The sequence below is a fragment of the Notechis scutatus genome, chromosome 3, assembly GCF_049901735.1.
Source record: "Notechis scutatus isolate UNSWTSFEM ecotype Mainland chromosome 3, rNotScu1.2, whole genome shotgun sequence".
Lineage (NCBI taxonomy): Eukaryota > Metazoa > Chordata > Lepidosauria > Squamata > Elapidae > Notechis > Notechis scutatus.
In genome coordinates this window covers 44,002,641-44,019,522 of record NC_142011.1, presented here as the reverse complement: position 1 = coordinate 44,019,522, position 16,882 = coordinate 44,002,641, and the positions used below count along the sequence as shown (strand labels likewise).

The window sequence follows — 16,882 nt, the reverse complement described above, 5'->3', positions numbered from 1 at the left end:
GCAGTAGAAATTCTGAAGAAATTGTTTTTGATGAAGGATACCTTTTGTATACCAGTCCTGTATATGCTTGAGTGGCTTGAATGATAACAGGATGGATGCAGGGGTAGGATTCAAATTTTGTAACAACTGGTTCTGTGGGCATGGCTAGGTGGGCATGGCTCTTTTTTTGCAGCACCCCCCATTTTGGGGTCTTCTGGGCCTCAGGGGAGCCTACTGGCGGGGCATTTTTTCTCCCAGAAGGCTTCCCTGGGGCTCCGGAAGGAAAAAGTGAAGCATAAGGGGGGATGGTATTTTTTGCAAGTGATTGATCCTTGATGCTGGTAGATAATTTATTTGATAAGATGGTGCTTGTCTTATCTGCATTTTGATTGCATCCTTTGAGGTTGGTGGAGTTAATAATTATATGAGATGGTTGATTAGGAAGGTATTGTTCTTTTGCCATGTTTGTTTCACTATAGATGGTTATCAATTATTAGTATGTATGCATTTGCTTGCTTACTTACTTGTTATATTTGCAATATGGTACATGGGTGATAATTACCAAAGACTGTCTGAGAATTAGGATAGTAGATTTATGATTCTATCTTACCCAGGTGTTTGGGAAAATGCTTTTTGTGAAGGTTTTAACTTTGGATCTTTGTAATGTCCAGTTTTAGGTCTTTATGTCTGCTGTTCACTGCTTCTGAGAATTGTTTTGAAATTTTCAATCTGGCTTCTTCCAAGATTTCCATGTTTCCCAAATAGTTAAACATGTGTCTGTTTTGGCGGAAGGAGATTAATGAAGTATATTTTTCATCACTAGCTGGCATTTGTGAATATGTGTTATTAAACTTCCTGCCACCAAATGTAGTGATCTTTTCCCTGCAGTCCTGTATTCTTCCATTGGTAATGGGTCTTTGGGTTGCCTAATATGCTTTTCAAAGAACATTTTCATTTGTGTTCCAAAGTTAATCCAAGAGTAGTCTGTTTCTGGTTTCTGATGTGAATTTCTTCAAAATTCACCCCTGCTGACACCCCTGCTGTAAAGTTATGAGTTAAGTTTCATACTGATCATTCAAATGATTTAATTGTCCACATCATAGTTAATTTCTGCAATTAACAGGTATTAGGGCTGGAATAGTTTCCACAAAATATTCAGATAACAGATAATAGATAATCAGAGTTGGAAGGAACCTTGTAGGTCATTTAGCCCAACCCCCTGCCCAAGCAGGACACCCTACACCATTTCTGACAGATGGGGGTTCAATCTCTTCTTGAAAGTCTCAAATGATGATGCTCCCACAACTTCCGAGGGCAAGCTGTTCCATTGGTTGATTGTTTTCACTATCAGAAAGTTTCTCCTTATTTTCATGTTAAATTTCTCCTTGTTCAATTTCCATCCATTATTCCTTGTCTGGCATTCGGGTGCTTTAGAAAATAGCTCGACCTCTTCCTCTCTGTGGCAGCCCTTCAAATATTGGAACACTGCTATCATGTCTCCCCTGGTCCTTCTCTTCACTCTTCACTTCATGTCCAGTTCCTGTAACCGTTCTTCATATGTTTTAGTCTCCCGTCCCCCAATAATCCTGGTTGCTCTTCTCTGTACTTTTTCTAGAGTCTCAACATCTTTTTTTATAGTGTGGTGACCAAAACTGGATGCAGTAGTCTAGATGTGGTCTTACTAAGGGTTTAAAGAGTGGTATTAGCACCTCACTTGATCTTGATTGTATTAGTGGTATTAGCACTTCACTTGATCTTGTTAATGCAATTTAGGATTGCATTAGGTTTTGGGGCTGCTGCTGCATACTGCTGGCTCATATTTAGCTGGTAGTCCACTAAGACTCCAACATCCCTCTCACAATTACTGCTATTGAGCCTGGTTTCACCCAGTCTATACAGATGAAACTCAAAAAATTAGAATATCGTGCAAAAGTTCATTTATTTCAGTAATGCAACTTAAATAGTGAAGCTAACGTGTAAGACAGACTCATTACATGCAAAGCAAGATAGTTCAAGCTGTGATTTGTCATAATTGAGATGATTATGGCTTACAGCTCATGAAAAGCCCAAATCCACAATCTCAGAAAATTAGAATATTGTGAAAAGGATCAATATTCTAGGCTCAAAGTGTCCCACTCTAATCAGCTAATTAAGCCATAACACCTGCAAAGGGTTCCTGAGCCTTTAAATGGTCTCTCAGTCAGGTTCAGTAGGAATCACAATCATGGGAAAGACTGCTGACCTGACAGTTGTGCAGAAAACCATCATTGACACCCTCCATAAGGAGGGAAAGCCTCAAAAGGTAATTGCAAAAGAAGTTGGATGTTCCCAAAGTGCTGTATCAAAGCACATTAATAGAAAGTTATGTGGAAGGGAAAAGTGTGGAAGAAAAAGATGCACAAGGAGCAGGGATGACTGCAGCCTGGAGAGGATTGTCAGGAAAAGGCCATTCAAAAGTGTTGGGGACTTTCACAAGGAGTGGACTGAGGCTGGAGTCAGTGCATTCAAGAGCCATCACACTCAGACGGATCCTGGACATGGGCTTCAAATGTCGTATTCCTCTTGTCAAGCCACTCCTGAACAACAAACAACGTCAGAAGCGTCTTACCTGGGCTAAAGAAAAACAGAAATGGTCCGTTGCTCAGTGGTCCAAAGTCCTCTTTTCTGATGAAAGCAACTTTTGTATCTCATTTGGAAACCAAGGACCCAGAGTCTGGAGGAAGAATGGAGAGGCACACACTGCAAGATGCTTGAAGTCCAGTGTGAAGTTTCCACAGACTGTGTTGATTTGGGGAGCCATGTCATCTGCTGGTGTTGGTCCATTGTGCTTCATTAAGTCCAGGGTCAACGCAGCCATCGACCAGGAGATTTTGGAGCACTTCATGCCTCCTTCCACAGACGAGCTTTGTGGGGATGCTGACTTCATTTTCCAGCAGGACTTGGCACCTGCCCACACTGCCAAAACCTGGTTCAATGACTGTGGGATTACTGTGCTTGATTAACCAGCAAACTCGCCTGACCTGAACCCCATAGAGAATCTATGGGGCATTGCCAAGAGAAAGATGAGAGACATGAGACCAAACAATGCAGAAGAGCTGAAGGCCGCTATTGAAGCATCCTGGTCTTCCATAACACTTCAGCAGTGCCACAGGCTGATAGTTTCCATGCCACGCCACATTGAGGCAGTAATTGCTGCAAAAGGAGCCCAAACCAAGTACTGAGTACATATGCATGCTTATACTTTTCAGAGGTCTGATATTGTTCTATGTGCAATCCTTGTTTTATTGATTGCATGTAATATTCTAATTTTCTGAGATTGTGGATTTGGGCTTTTCATGAGCTGTAAGCCATAATCATCTCAATTATGACAAATCACGGCTTGAACTATCTTGCTTTGCATGTAATGAGTCTATCTCATATATTAGGTTCACCTTTTAAGTGGCATTACTGAAATAAATGAACTTTTGCACGATATTCTAATTTGTCGAGTTTTACCTGTATGTGTACTTTTGGTTTTTCTTGCCTGAGTGAAGGACTTTACTCTTCTCTACATTGAATTTCATTTTGTTAAATATGGCCCAGTGTTCTAGTCTGTTAAGATCTAGCTGTAAGGATTTCACTAAAGGACTGAGTAACAACATTTTGAATCACATGTTAATTTTCTTGGTTTAAATTATTTTTACTTAGACAAGTGTAATGGCACTTTGTATTTTTTCTTCTTTTTAGCGTGTTCAATACCCGTGTGGATTCTGGCAATCAAAATGTTTCACCAGAAATATGTAAAAGAAAGGTAGAACTTGTTTTATTTCCTGCTTTTTGTTTTTTCTTTTGCTTTATATGGGCACTACAGTAGTTTTAGATAGAAAAAAATTGCAGTATCGGTATAAATGCCATTCATGTACAATATGCATATATTGTAATTCCATGGTAGGGGAAAAAGAAAGCCAATAGTAGGCAGATTATGCTAATTTGTGCTTGTATCAGTCTATATATGTTCCTTCAGAAATTGTTTCTGAACTTTTTTTTTGCATTCATGTGTATTTTTCTTAAAGAAAAAAAGCTACATATGTATTTATATCTATCATGAATTCAAGGATTGTAGTAGGAACGCAGAGGCTCGTGTGATGTGGATGCTGAGTTAATTTGCAAGCCCACATCTGAAGCTCGAGTTCTGCTGAATGTCAGGTAGAGCTCCCATCATTCACACCAGCTCCTGCCTACCAAGCAGTTTGAAAGCCTGCAAATGTGAATAGATAAATAGGTACCAGTTTGGTGGAATCATTAATAGTAACATGAAAAGAGCCTCCAATTGGGCATCCCCTGGACAACGGTAATATCACCAGTCACCAGCTTTCACCTCAGAAGTAGTAGTAGTAGTAGGGATTGTAGATTGAAGCAAGATTCACAAACATTAATTCTTATTGGGAAACTTACCAAAAAAGTTATCACTCTCCAATATATAGTTGGTATGTTTATCTTGTGTCTACTATTAGCTGTTCATAATTTTCTAAACGCTATTCTGTTTTCCATATTAACCTTTATTCTGACATATTTTATTCTTCTTAGAGGTTAGTTCTCTCATATCCTATATTTTTGTATAATTTACAATCTTCTACTCTAGCTTCAGATCTGTTTTAACTTTTTTCTGGTCTTAATTCCATACCCAACCAATTCCTTCTCCCTTGGTTGTCTTTATTGCTGACTGGTCTCTGTTATCAATTGTTTAAATGGCTTACAGACAATTAAAGCAAGTGACAACTGGACAATGCAACAGTTTAAATCAATAAAAATGATACAAAAGCATCTAAGACTTCATTAGAAACAGTTCACAAAATTTATAATCGAAATAATCACATCTAATAATGCTCAGTACAACCTTGTACTGTTGAGGCCAAACTGATCTCTGTGAGGATGATATAGCACATATCATGTGGGGCATTTCTCTTATGTGTATTCCCAATTGTTCCAGCTTATTCTCTTGTAACCCCTTATTCTCCAATGAATGTAAATACAAACTTTAATTGCCTTCTCTTACTGATGTCTTACTGACTGACATTTGTTCCTTAACAGGTGAACAAGAGAAAGTCAGAGAAGAATGAAAAAGAAGAAAGTGAAGACACAGCAACCATAATAGGTGCTTGGCTGCCCGGGACGTGAGTAGACTTTGTTCCAACATGAGAAAATTGAAAGTTGCGTGAGCAATGACATATTCTGCAGTATGTTTAGAGAGTATCCAACGTCATCTCTTTAGTGAAAGAGCTCATCATCAGCAATAACGGTCAGGTAGATTTAATTTATTTTTTCTCTTTCATTCTTTTGGCCCTTAGTTTGTGTAACAGGCTGTATTTTGTTAAAAAACTTAGCAATAGTGGTCGAGCCATCATTCCATGCTGATGGTACATCATGGTTTTAATTGTGCTGATAGTATAAGATTAGAACTTAAATATAATAAATAAAAGTGTATAAAGTATAGATAGTTGTTAATTTAAAACTACATTTAATTATGGTTTAGAATTACAAAGGCCTTGGAAGGAGTACTTTATGGTCAGTAAAACATTTTCAGCCATCACAAAATGTTGCACACTACCTCTGTAGTCGCATGATTATACTCTGGTTGCTTGACAAACTGTTGCATTTACAACCAGTTGCCAAGCACCCCATGATCATGAGATTAACTATTTGCAACCTTTTCTGCCAGCTTCTCCAGAATGGGGAAACCAGCAGATAAGATTGCAAGCTGCTGCCACCTGCTGAGAGAATTCTCTCTGACTGAAAGAGCTGCTTCCCAAAGAGAGCTGAACGCCTATGGCAGGATGCAGAAATGTTGCTGAAATAGTGAAGATTTTATTTTATTCCTGTACCCTGCCAAATTAGTTTCTTTGTATTTCTTTGAATTTAAAGTATATACAGAAAGAATGTTTAGGGGTGTGTGTTTATAACTTGTGATGCTTTTCTCATTCTGAATATTTGAGACTCTGAATACTTGACAACCAGTTCAGTCACAGTGAATATATTGAGTAAATACAAAATTTGATGGATCATAGTTGGTGTAAGAACAGCTGTGACATCTAAATGCGGAAAATGATTTATCATTAGCATAAGTAAATATTGTCAGTTTTATTACCGAATTTTCAAAAATATTCCCCTGCAGATACTCTGATTCAACTGATCAATTTTAATTCATGTTGGTGCTGAAAGTATACAGTATACTCAAATATTCTCTTTGATTTCATTGCTACCTCGCAGTCTATCTAATGCATGTAAATAAAAGGCTCATATTGCAGACAATATTTATTGAGTACTGAATGGCATTGATTTATATTGCCATTGCATTACATGCTACTTTGTTTGCCGTAATGATACTTCTATTACACAGAGAAACATAAAAGCTTTAAAATCTTCAAAGGTGAGAAATGTGAAGCATACAGATGCCCTAAAACTGAAGAAGAGAATTTTGTTTCCCTGCTCCTCCTTCTTGTTACTTATCTCCTCAAAATATGTCTTTGATACTTTTTGTATGTTTTGTATGATACTGTTTCTAAGCACTCTAGAAAGATGTTAACTGCTCTGGCTGTTTGGGGCAGGAATATTGAAAATATGCCAGGAGCAATCATGAACTTTTTATTGTCGTCTTAAATAGTTTTATTCTGGATCCTATAGAATGGATTCTACAGAGTGCATTACATAACACACCTTATGAAAGGTATATTTTCATAGCATTTTAATGTTAAATATTTTTATTGTTTTTTCCCTCCTAGTATATTATTCCATTTATTTTTGAGTTTTTTGTTTGTACTTTAATCTTTGCTTTTAGAGAAAATTATAACGAAATAAAAATATATTTATTTGGCAGGGGGTGTGCATAAGCGCACCAACGTGCCTATTGTCCCTGTCCTATTGTTTCTTTTATTTTTTTATTTTTCTAATATGTATCCATGTATTCATAACTATGTTTTTACTTATACCTATTATCTTGTAAGCAATTGACAAAAATAAAAAAATAAATAAAATATATTTATTTGGCTTTAATATGTTCTCTGGCTGGTATCCTGTTGCTTTTCCTCATGTTTGGTGGAGTGATATGGATTGTTTTCAAAAGAATGGTGAGTACTTCATATATTTACATTCATTATTTATACAGAATACGTAGTTAAAATGCTTCCAGCCCAATTCTATGAGCCTTTCAGCAGAAGCTCCTAGGAATTTGTAACTTAATTCATACCGAAGACCTAATCTCTATTTGATTTTTTTTTCAAATCTTTGTCTTAGCCCTCAAGACACTTGTAATTATCATTGGGAATTTGATAACTCTTTATACATGCCTCAGCAATAATAATCTTCAATGCAATTTTGTATCCAATTTTTTTGATAAATATTTTTAGTATTTGGTGCTGATTTATCCTTCAGCCAAATATGAATCCACATTTAGCTTAAAACACAGATATAAAACAAATTGATTTTCCCATATAATGCCCACAAATTTAAATATTTTTAAATATTTAAATATTTTTGGGGAAAAAATAAATGAGGTTTGACTGACACAATAGATTCTAGTTATTTGCTACTAAAACAAAGAATATCGGATGAGAATACATATAAGCTTTTGCATAGCATTTCACCGACAAACTCACATGGATTTGTCAATGTTTTGGTGCCTCTCGTGGTGATAAGGATACTGTTTGCCATATTATTTGGGACTCTTTCAGGTTTGTAAAAACCAAGGAATTGAAAAAAGGTACTGCCTAGACTGCTTTTGCTGTATGTGGTTTGGTCTCATGCCAATCCTTGCTATTTCAAGGAGTTTATGGAAAAGTGACCACCTGGATTCCTCAGATATTTAATGCCTTCATAAGGGAAAGCTGTTAGCAGCATTGAAGGAGGTTGTGGTGCATCCATTTCCAAGGAGATCATCTCTGGACTCCTCTGTCCGAGATAACAATTATCATTTAAGCATGTGGATGAAGCTGAAACTAGAAGGTACTGCTTAGTTAAAGTGACAGTACTGAGATATGAAGTCCCAAAAGACATTGAGTTAGCCATTGTCTTGATGGCTTTCAGAGGTTATTAAAAACTATGTTTTTTTCTGGTAAACATTTCAAATATGCAGAACATGTTAACAATTTGATAGGTATTTTCATTAAGCAAATGCTCTTACTATTTATCTTGAAAAACTAGTCTGAATAGATGGTTAGATGTCATTGGCTACTGAATATTTTTATTTGCAATTTGTGACAATACCAGGGGTGGGATTCTACCGGTTCTATCCAGTTCTATAGAACCCCTTGTTAACTTTCTAAGTAGTTCGGAGAACAGTAGTTAGAAGCAATCTCCATTTGTTTTTTCCCACGCTTATTACATTCTTGGCAGACGGCCAAGACTTCCTGTGTCGAGCTTGTGAGGCTTGGCTTTCTTAAAGGGGAAGGGTTGTTTTAAGATTTTTTACACTGCTGTTGGGAGAAAATACTTCCCTGGACAATCAGCACTTTGAAGAAGTAATTGAATAATGAAGCAAAGCTTTTAGTGACAGGGAACCAAGATGAGTGACATTCAGCAAGGCTTCTTGGCTAGCTAGAAGGATTGACATTCAAACGTGAGTTTATATACCCTTTCTGAGTTTTGGTCTAAAACTGGTTTTTGGTGAAGTTTAATCCTGTGTTTATTGATGTGATAATTTTCCCTATTCAGCTTCAACAAGCAACAGCTACTGTTGTGATTTAATTATTTGTATTGTGTTTGAATTTTTTCTTGCCTCATGGTTTCTTTTTCTATTTGGGGAGGGGGTCTTCCTTCACTGCTTTAATACTATCTGGCACTGTCCTTTTGGGGTATACTTACAAGAGGCTGGATGCAAGCTTGGCACTGATTTTTTTTACTGCCTTTCTGGGGGGGCATGCGACCTTTCCTTAAATCTGGGTGATTTCCTTAGGGTATCTTGTGAGGTGAACGAGACCAGCTGGTATTTTTAAGTGTTCAAATGGATCTAAGGATTACTTCTCTTGGGTGTGCTCTTTCTGGAGAGCTTAAATAACTGCTCTGCTGAAGGGTTTCACTTTATGAGCAAGAGTTGGTTGCTTGATAGTTATCACTGCGTTTTAACTATTTTCATTCCTCAAGGTGCTCTGGCACCCTGCCTGATTTGTAACTCCGGCTTGCAGGTATTTTTAATCTAATGATTGGTATTTAGGGCAGCTTTTTGCAAGCAAAGAAGCTTTTTATACTTTTGTACAGGTAATCCTTGACTTACAACAGTTCATTTAGTGACCATTCAAAGTTACAATGGCATTGAAAAAAGTGACTCATGACCATTTTTCACACTTATGACCGTTGCAGCATCCCCACTGTCATGAGAGGCCAGGCAAGGAGAAACGCTCCTTAACATGAGCGATGGCAAGTTGGCCACACCCACCCAGTCACATGACCACCAAGCCACACCCACCAACTAAACCACACCCACAGAACCAGTTGTAAAAAAACCTGAATCCCACTCCTGGACAATAACAACTAACCATTTCAATTTGTAAAACCTAAAGTTCCTGTATTAATAACAATACTTTATTCATTTGCTAATTTGGTATATGTACTGAGATATATTTTCAAAATGCTCAGTGTTCATTACATGCATTTGAGTTCTTTTGGGGGGAGGGGGAGATAAAAGCTCATGGCACCTTCAAGATAGACTGTAAGTATTTGCTCATATGCATGCATACTCATTATGTTAGGTGAATTGATTCATTTCTAAGTAAGTATATTGAAATGTTCTACTAGCTAATAAGCAAACAAAAGCAAGCAATTCCTCTTACATCAGCAAACCCAATTCAGAGTTTTTCTTTCAGTAAAAAAGTATTGCTATATAAGATTGGCCTTATTAGAATAGCTTTGATTCAATCAGGGCTAAACAAAATAAAAGCGGTATTTTATGTAATTGTTTCAGGGTAGCAGAAGAGTGTTGTGTATAATAGATAATTGACATGTGGTTCTCTCCATGTTTCAGTTCTATCTGTGATGTATACAGACCTGGATAGAGTCATCTTTTGTTGTATCACTTTTTAATCTTATTTTCAATTAACATTTCAGCTCTTGCTTAATGATAGCTTTGTTGCTGCTTTCTTTTCTACATCCAGTGCTGTAATTCTTGCTCCCAGAACACTGATTTCAAATGGTGCTTAGATACAGAGATGGAAAAATCTAAGCCACCATGTTGAGCTTCCAGAGGAAGACACATTGTTGTTTCCATGTTCAGCATCCATGTATTTTATAGAAAGTTGTCCTGCAAGTTTCCTAGAAGGAAATTCTTTTGTTGTTTCTGTTTAATACATACCATAGCAAAAGTAGGTAGCAACATTTCATTCAACATAATACTTAAAAACTGAGAATGTCCCAGTGACACTCTTTAAGGTGAGCCTCCTCCTCCTTGGGAATGAGGAGATTGACCTTCACCTGAAGGGGCACACTGAGGAATTTGCAGATTTTCTGGAAGACAAAATTGCTCAACTTCGTTCCCAGTTAGATGCAGGCGTGGTTTCTGGACTAGTGGAAGCTCCTAAGGCAGGTTCTTGCCCTGTTATCTGGGGATGGTTTGATCCTGTTGCTCCTGAGGAAGTGGACAGGATCCTAGGGAGTATGCGCGCAAGCATCTATGTTTTAGATCCATGTCCCTCCTGGCTTTTTTACATTTTTTTTTATTTGTCAATCGCTTACAAGATTCAGGCATAAGAAAAAATATAGTTTTGAATACATGAGATAGATATTTATAAGAAAAATAAAAAACAATAGGACAGGGATGGGTTTCCAGGAGGTGACAGGTGGGTGGACTCTGGTGGTGATTAATGCTTCTCTGCAAGAGGGGACAGTGCCCCAGCACTTTTAGGTTGTGGTCCGCCCTCTTCTTAAGAAGCCATTGCTGGCCTCCACAAAGTTGGATAATTTCCGACTGTTTCCAATCTTCCTGTTTTGGGGAAGGTGGTTGAGAAGGTGGTTGCGCAGCAGCTCCAGAGGTTTTTGGATGAAATGGATTATCTCGACCCCTACCTGTCAGGATTCAGACCTGGATTTGAGACAGAAACGGCATTGGTCACACTTTTGGATGATCTCTGGTGGGTGTGGGATGGGGGTAGTGCATCCATCCTTGCTATACTTGACCTCTCAGCGGCTTTCGGTACCATTCACCATGGGATTCTCCTGAGGTGGCTACGGGGGATGGGAGTGGGAGGCCTTGTGCTGTCCTGGTTCACTTCCTTCCTGTACAGCTGCTCTCAGTCAGTGTTGATAGGAGGGGAAAGATCCAGCCCTTGCCCACTGCTTTACGGGGTTCTGCAGGGCTCGGTACTCTCTCTACTCCTATTCAACATTTATATGAAGCCGCTGGGTAAGATCATCTGTCACCATTGACTGAGGTATGTGATGATACTCAGCTGTATGTCTCGGCCCCTGGTGAGTTAAGTGTTGCTATGTCCTCCCTCTCGCAGTGCCTAGAGGCTGTTAGGGGCTGGATTCACCTGAAACAAAACCCTTGCAAGACCAAGTGGCTCTGAGTTTGGGGTTCGTTGGCTCCGGGAGAATTGCCACCTTTGGTCTTGGATGGGGTGGCACCACCCCAAGCAGACCCTGTGCATAATCTAGGGTTTTCCTGGACTCACAACTCCTGCTCGAAGAACAGGTGGCACTTGTGGCCAGGAGGGCCTTTGCATAACTGCAGGTTGTGCACCAGTTATGCCTTTTCCTGGACCAATGGTCTCTACTCACAGTTACTCATGCCCTAATCATTTCCCGTCTTGATTATTGCAATGCACTCTACATGGGTCTGCCCTTGAAGAACATCCGGGAACCCAGTTGGTGCAAAATGCAGAGGCCTGCATGGTATTGTGCAGACCCCGATGTGCACATGTTTCACCTCTCCTGCGGGAGCTTCATGGTTGCCAATTTGCTTCTGGGTGCAATTCAGGGTGCTGGTTGTCACCTTTAAAGCCCTTCATGGCTTGGCACCAGGTTATCTGAGGGAACATCTGTTTCCGGTCACATTTACCTGACCCATTAGAGTTGGGGGGGGGGGGGTAGGGAATGCTGCAGGTCCCATCCTTGAGGGAGATACACCTGGTGGGACCCAGAAGAAGGGTTGCTCCCTCTCTCTGGAACATCATTCCCCCAGAGATTAGAATGGCCCCCTCTCTAATACTCTTCCAGAAGACACTGAAGACCTGGTTCTGCTAGCAGGCCTGGGGAACCCAGAGCAGGATGGAGCCCATCAAATGTCTCGTGTGATCTGCTGTCATCGGAGCAGGGGGTGGGACTTGGGGGTGATTTTTTATTTATTTTTTCCAGATTTTGTCCTATTGTACTTTATTAATTTATTTGATAATTTTTGTTATTTTTTATTGTTTTTTAATTTTAAATATGGTTTTACATTCTGTAAGCTACTTCAAGTTGCCATGGGCGAATAGGCAGCAATATAAATTCAATAAATAAATAAATAAATCTGGTAAAGAAATAGATTTAAGAAAGAAGTATAATTAAATTATCCATTAGCATGGGAAGCTTGCAGTTCCTTCTTATATACTGTATATAGCATATAAAAACACACATTACTATAGCATATTATAATTCATGCTCATTAACTGTGTCCAGTAGAATGTTCTACTATCAGAACAAATTATTCTTTTCAATGTTTCCAAGTCTATTCTGGAGATCATTATCCCAAAATACAAATGAGAAATGCTATTAGGCAACAGAATCCAATCTTCTGCTTAAGGCAGAAATCCAAATTGAAACAGTCCCCCAAAATGCCTGATTAGCATCAACTTAAATATATGCAATGAAGGGAAACTACCACACCTACAGTGAATTAGTTCCCAGAACTCAAAAGTTCAGGGAGTATAAAAGAGAAAGAAGTGTGACTTAACAAAGCATAGAACCAATTAAAAACAATCATTCTCCTTATTACTTTTAAATTCTCCTCAAGTTACTGCTCTTCCAAAAGCCTGTAGAGATTTTCAGTCATCCAGGTCATGGTTTTCCCAATGGTGCTTTTTCAGGAGGCAACTGGACTTTCTTGTTTTTTGTTTTGAAGATATTTTACTTCTCATCCAAGAAGTCTCTTCAGCTCTGACAGGATAGTGGGGAATGGAAGGATTTATATTCTTTGCAGACAACTGGTAATTTGCATTCTTTTAGAAGGTAATTGAAGCACTTGGGGGTTTATCTGTGTCCTCAGGGTCACCCGAATAGTGGTCCTGGTTCTAGTCTGTAATTTTTCCTCTGGAAATCCATTCCTACTCCCACATCATTCAAAGGGTGTTCATCCCAAATTGTATAGATAAAATCTATAAAATCTCTGTAGAGATTCTGTTATTCAGGTTATGCTTCTTAGATGAGAAGCGAAACATCTTCAAAACAACAAACAAAGAAGACCAGTTGCCTCCTGAAAAAACACTTTTGGGATAACCATGACCTGAATACTGATAATCTCTACAGTCTTTTAGTTATACAATTTGGGATGAATACCCTTTAAATGGTGTGGTGGTACGAATGGATTTCCAAAGGAAAAATTGCAAACTACAGGAAGCCCATTCCCTACTATCCTGTCAGAGCAGAAGAAACTTCTTGGATTACAAGCAAAACGTCTTCCAAAAAACCCCAAGAACGTTGCCTCCTGAAAAAGCAACTTTGCTCTTCCAGAGGTATTTTGGATCCTCAAAAGACATGAAGAAAATTCTTTAATTTTGCAACATCTAGACAAGATTTAACCAGTTTCAATTGGGAAAATGTAACAATTCTAGACCAGGCCAAGTCCAAAAAATGCCGGGGAATTTCTAGAAGCCTGGCACTCAAATCAGCCACCAATAGACACATAGACATCTATAGACTGCAAAAGAGACAACCAACCATGTCTGAGGGAAATTGTGGCAACTCCATCAATTGCAATGTGATGTTGAGCAAAGTATCACATCACATGATGGAATTACAACCTCACTTCTGCTGCTTTAATGAAAATCAACCTATAGTCACAAGACTGTGACTTGCATTTCACTGCCAGCTTCTCCATTGATTCTCTTTGTTGAAAGCTAACTGTGAAACTCCCAAGTGGTGATCATGTAACTGTGGGACACTCTACTGGTTTAAACTAAAAGGTACAGAATCCTCATTACTGGACTTCTGGAACCAAGTCACTATGAAGTTTGTAATTCTCTGGAGTTTTTGGCTCAGTACAAGGAATAAAAGCAGCTGCCAATTTCTGCCATATTTTCTTGAGCCTTATAAATATTAACTACCTTATCTCATAGGCCACAGGCTATTATTGCTTAAATATCACATTATCCCTGAATGTGTATCATAAATCAATTATTTTTAGATGTATTGAAGTTTTAAATGCAATTTGTAAATATCCCAGAATGAGGCCCCAGATGTAGCTTGTTAATGAATGATGAATGTGATATAACAGTTAAAATCCAGGTCTTGCTTCAAAAATATAAAATTGAAAACTGCAGCTCTCAATAAAGTACCTTGTACAAACAGTTGTTTTCTGCCCAGGATAATTTTTGATAGCATGAGAGTCAAATTATGTTCCTCTAAAACTGTGATGGCCAGGCTACAGGTATGTTATTGGTCTACTCATAGTTTTTCTGCTCCCAAAAATCTATTAGCATTGGTGGCAACAAGCTCATTTAGGTGGAGGCAGGAGATTGTCACTGAGGTTAAAAGTGTGGATAAAAATTAAGATGAAAATAAATAACTTTCCTATTTTCTATTATCCTTATTTAAACTTCTCCAATAAAAATGATTTTGCTCTACCTCTTTGTTTGATATAGCTGCATCTCTGGCAACCTCCCTACAACTCTCGAGTTGTAAAGGCAAGTATGGCTCCTTAGTGCAAAAAGAGTGTCTAAGAACTTTTATTCAATTTTGATTTTCAGTAGACGGCTGTCCTCTCCCACTACTTTATTTTTATTTATTTATTTATTTATTTATTTATTTGATTTGCCAATTGTTTACAAGATAATAAGTATAAGTGTATACATAGTTGTGAATACATGAAATGGGTACATATAAGGAAAATAAAAGAAGAATAAGAGAAACAATAGGACAGGGACGGTAGGCACGTTGGTGCGCTTATGCACGCCCCCTACAGACCTCTTAGGAAAGGGGTGAGGTCAATAGTAGACAGTCTAAGGTTAAAGTTTTTGGGGTTTGGGGAAGAAACTACAGAGTCGGGTAGAGTATTCCAGACATTGACCACTCTATTGCTGAAGTCGTATTTCCTGCAATCAAGTTTGGTGCGGTTAACTTTGAGTTTGTATCTATTGTGTGCTCTTGTGTTGTTATGGTTGAAGCTGAAGTATTCATTGACAGGTAGGACATTGCAATGTATGATTTTATATACCATGCTTAAATCAGACCGAAGACGGCGTAATTCAAGGTTTTCTAGTTCTAGAATTTCAAGTCTGGTGGCATAAGGTATTCTACAACGAGTAGAGGAGTGGAGAACTCTTCTTGTGAAATATTTCTGGACTTTCTCAATTGTGCTAATATCAGATACGTAATGTGGGTTCCAGACTGATGAACTGTATTCAAGTATTGGTCTAGCAAATGTTTTGTATGCTCTGGTTAGTAGTGTGATATTACCAGAGAAAAAGCTACGTAGGATTAGGTTAACAACTCTTAATGCCTTTTTGGCTATGTAGTTGCAGTGGGCTCTAGCACTTAGATCATTAGAGGTGAGTATTCCAAGGTCCTTTACAGAGCTTGGGTCATCAACAAGATCTTGACTATTCAGCTTGTATTTTATTTTCTGATTTTTTTTGCCAATATGTAAGACAGAGCATTTATTTGTTGAGATTTGAAGTTGCCATTTGTTTGACCATTCTGATACATAGTCAAGATCTTTTTGTAGGGTAGCAGTATTGTCTGTGGTATTGAACAGCTTTACATCATCAGCGAAAAGAACGCAGTTGCTCTTAATGTGATCACAGAGATCATTTATGTAGAGTATGAAGAGAGTTGGTCCTAGAACACTGCCTTGGGGACACCACTATTGACAGGTACAGAATTTGATAGGACGCTCCCAATTTTGACCATTTGTTGTCTGTTTGCCAGGAATGCTTCTATCCAGTTATGCAGTTGTCCAGAGATACCATAGGATTTTATTTTTAGGAGTAGTTTGTCGTAAGTACCACTGAATCAAAGGCTTTACAGAAGTCTATGTAGATTGCGTCTATTGCTTTGCCCTGGTCGAGTTGTGTCGTCCATATGTTTTTGCAGTGTAAGAGTTGCAGATTACAGGATAGTTTTTTCCTGAAACCAAATTGTTTATTGGAGAGTAGGTTGTTTGTCTCTAAGTGGAGGATGATGGATTGGTTAATAATTGATTCCATGACTTTACAGGTGACGTAGCATAAGGAGATTGGTCTGTAATTTTCAACTAGGCTGGGGTCCCCCTTTTTGAAGATGGGGATGACTGTGGCTTGTTACCATAGGTTAGGCAAGGAGCTGGTCCTGAAAGATTTTTCAAAGATTATGCTTAGAGGTTTGGCTATGGCAGTGGATAGCTTTTTTAAGAAGTAGGCACATATTCCATCCGGTCCAATAGATAGAGATGGTTTTAGATTGCGTAGTGATTTTTCAACATTGTCTTCTGTAAAATCGATATGTATTAGATCATTGTTGTTATCTGTGGTACGGCTAGGAAATACTGGGCATGATCCATTGCTGTTTACAAATACCAAGCCGAAGAATGTGTTAAAGATGTTGGCTTTAATGGTGTCATCGTTGCAGTCTTTATCATCAGGTCCTATCAGGGGTGGGATGGACCTTGAATCTTTTAGTTTGTTGTTTACAAAATTGTAAAAAGCACGGGTAGAATTGGTGCTTAGAAGGTTTTCCTCTTGTTTAATGTGATAATTGGTGCATTCGG

General features: G+C 38.4%; 1 protein-coding gene across 1 annotated transcript in view; it reads left to right on the top strand.

Annotated features, from left to right (window-relative positions):
• LOC113432004 (C4b-binding protein-like) overlaps positions 1 to 16,882 on the top strand; it is a 55,120-nt gene that overhangs the window by 20,671 nt on the left and 17,567 nt on the right. Inside the window, exon 8 of the mRNA XM_087959624.1 lies at positions 3,706 to 3,769. Coding sequence (XP_087815750.1) covers positions 3,706 to 3,769 — 64 coding nt within the window. The remainder of the gene's footprint in view (positions 1 to 3,705; positions 3,770 to 16,882) is intronic.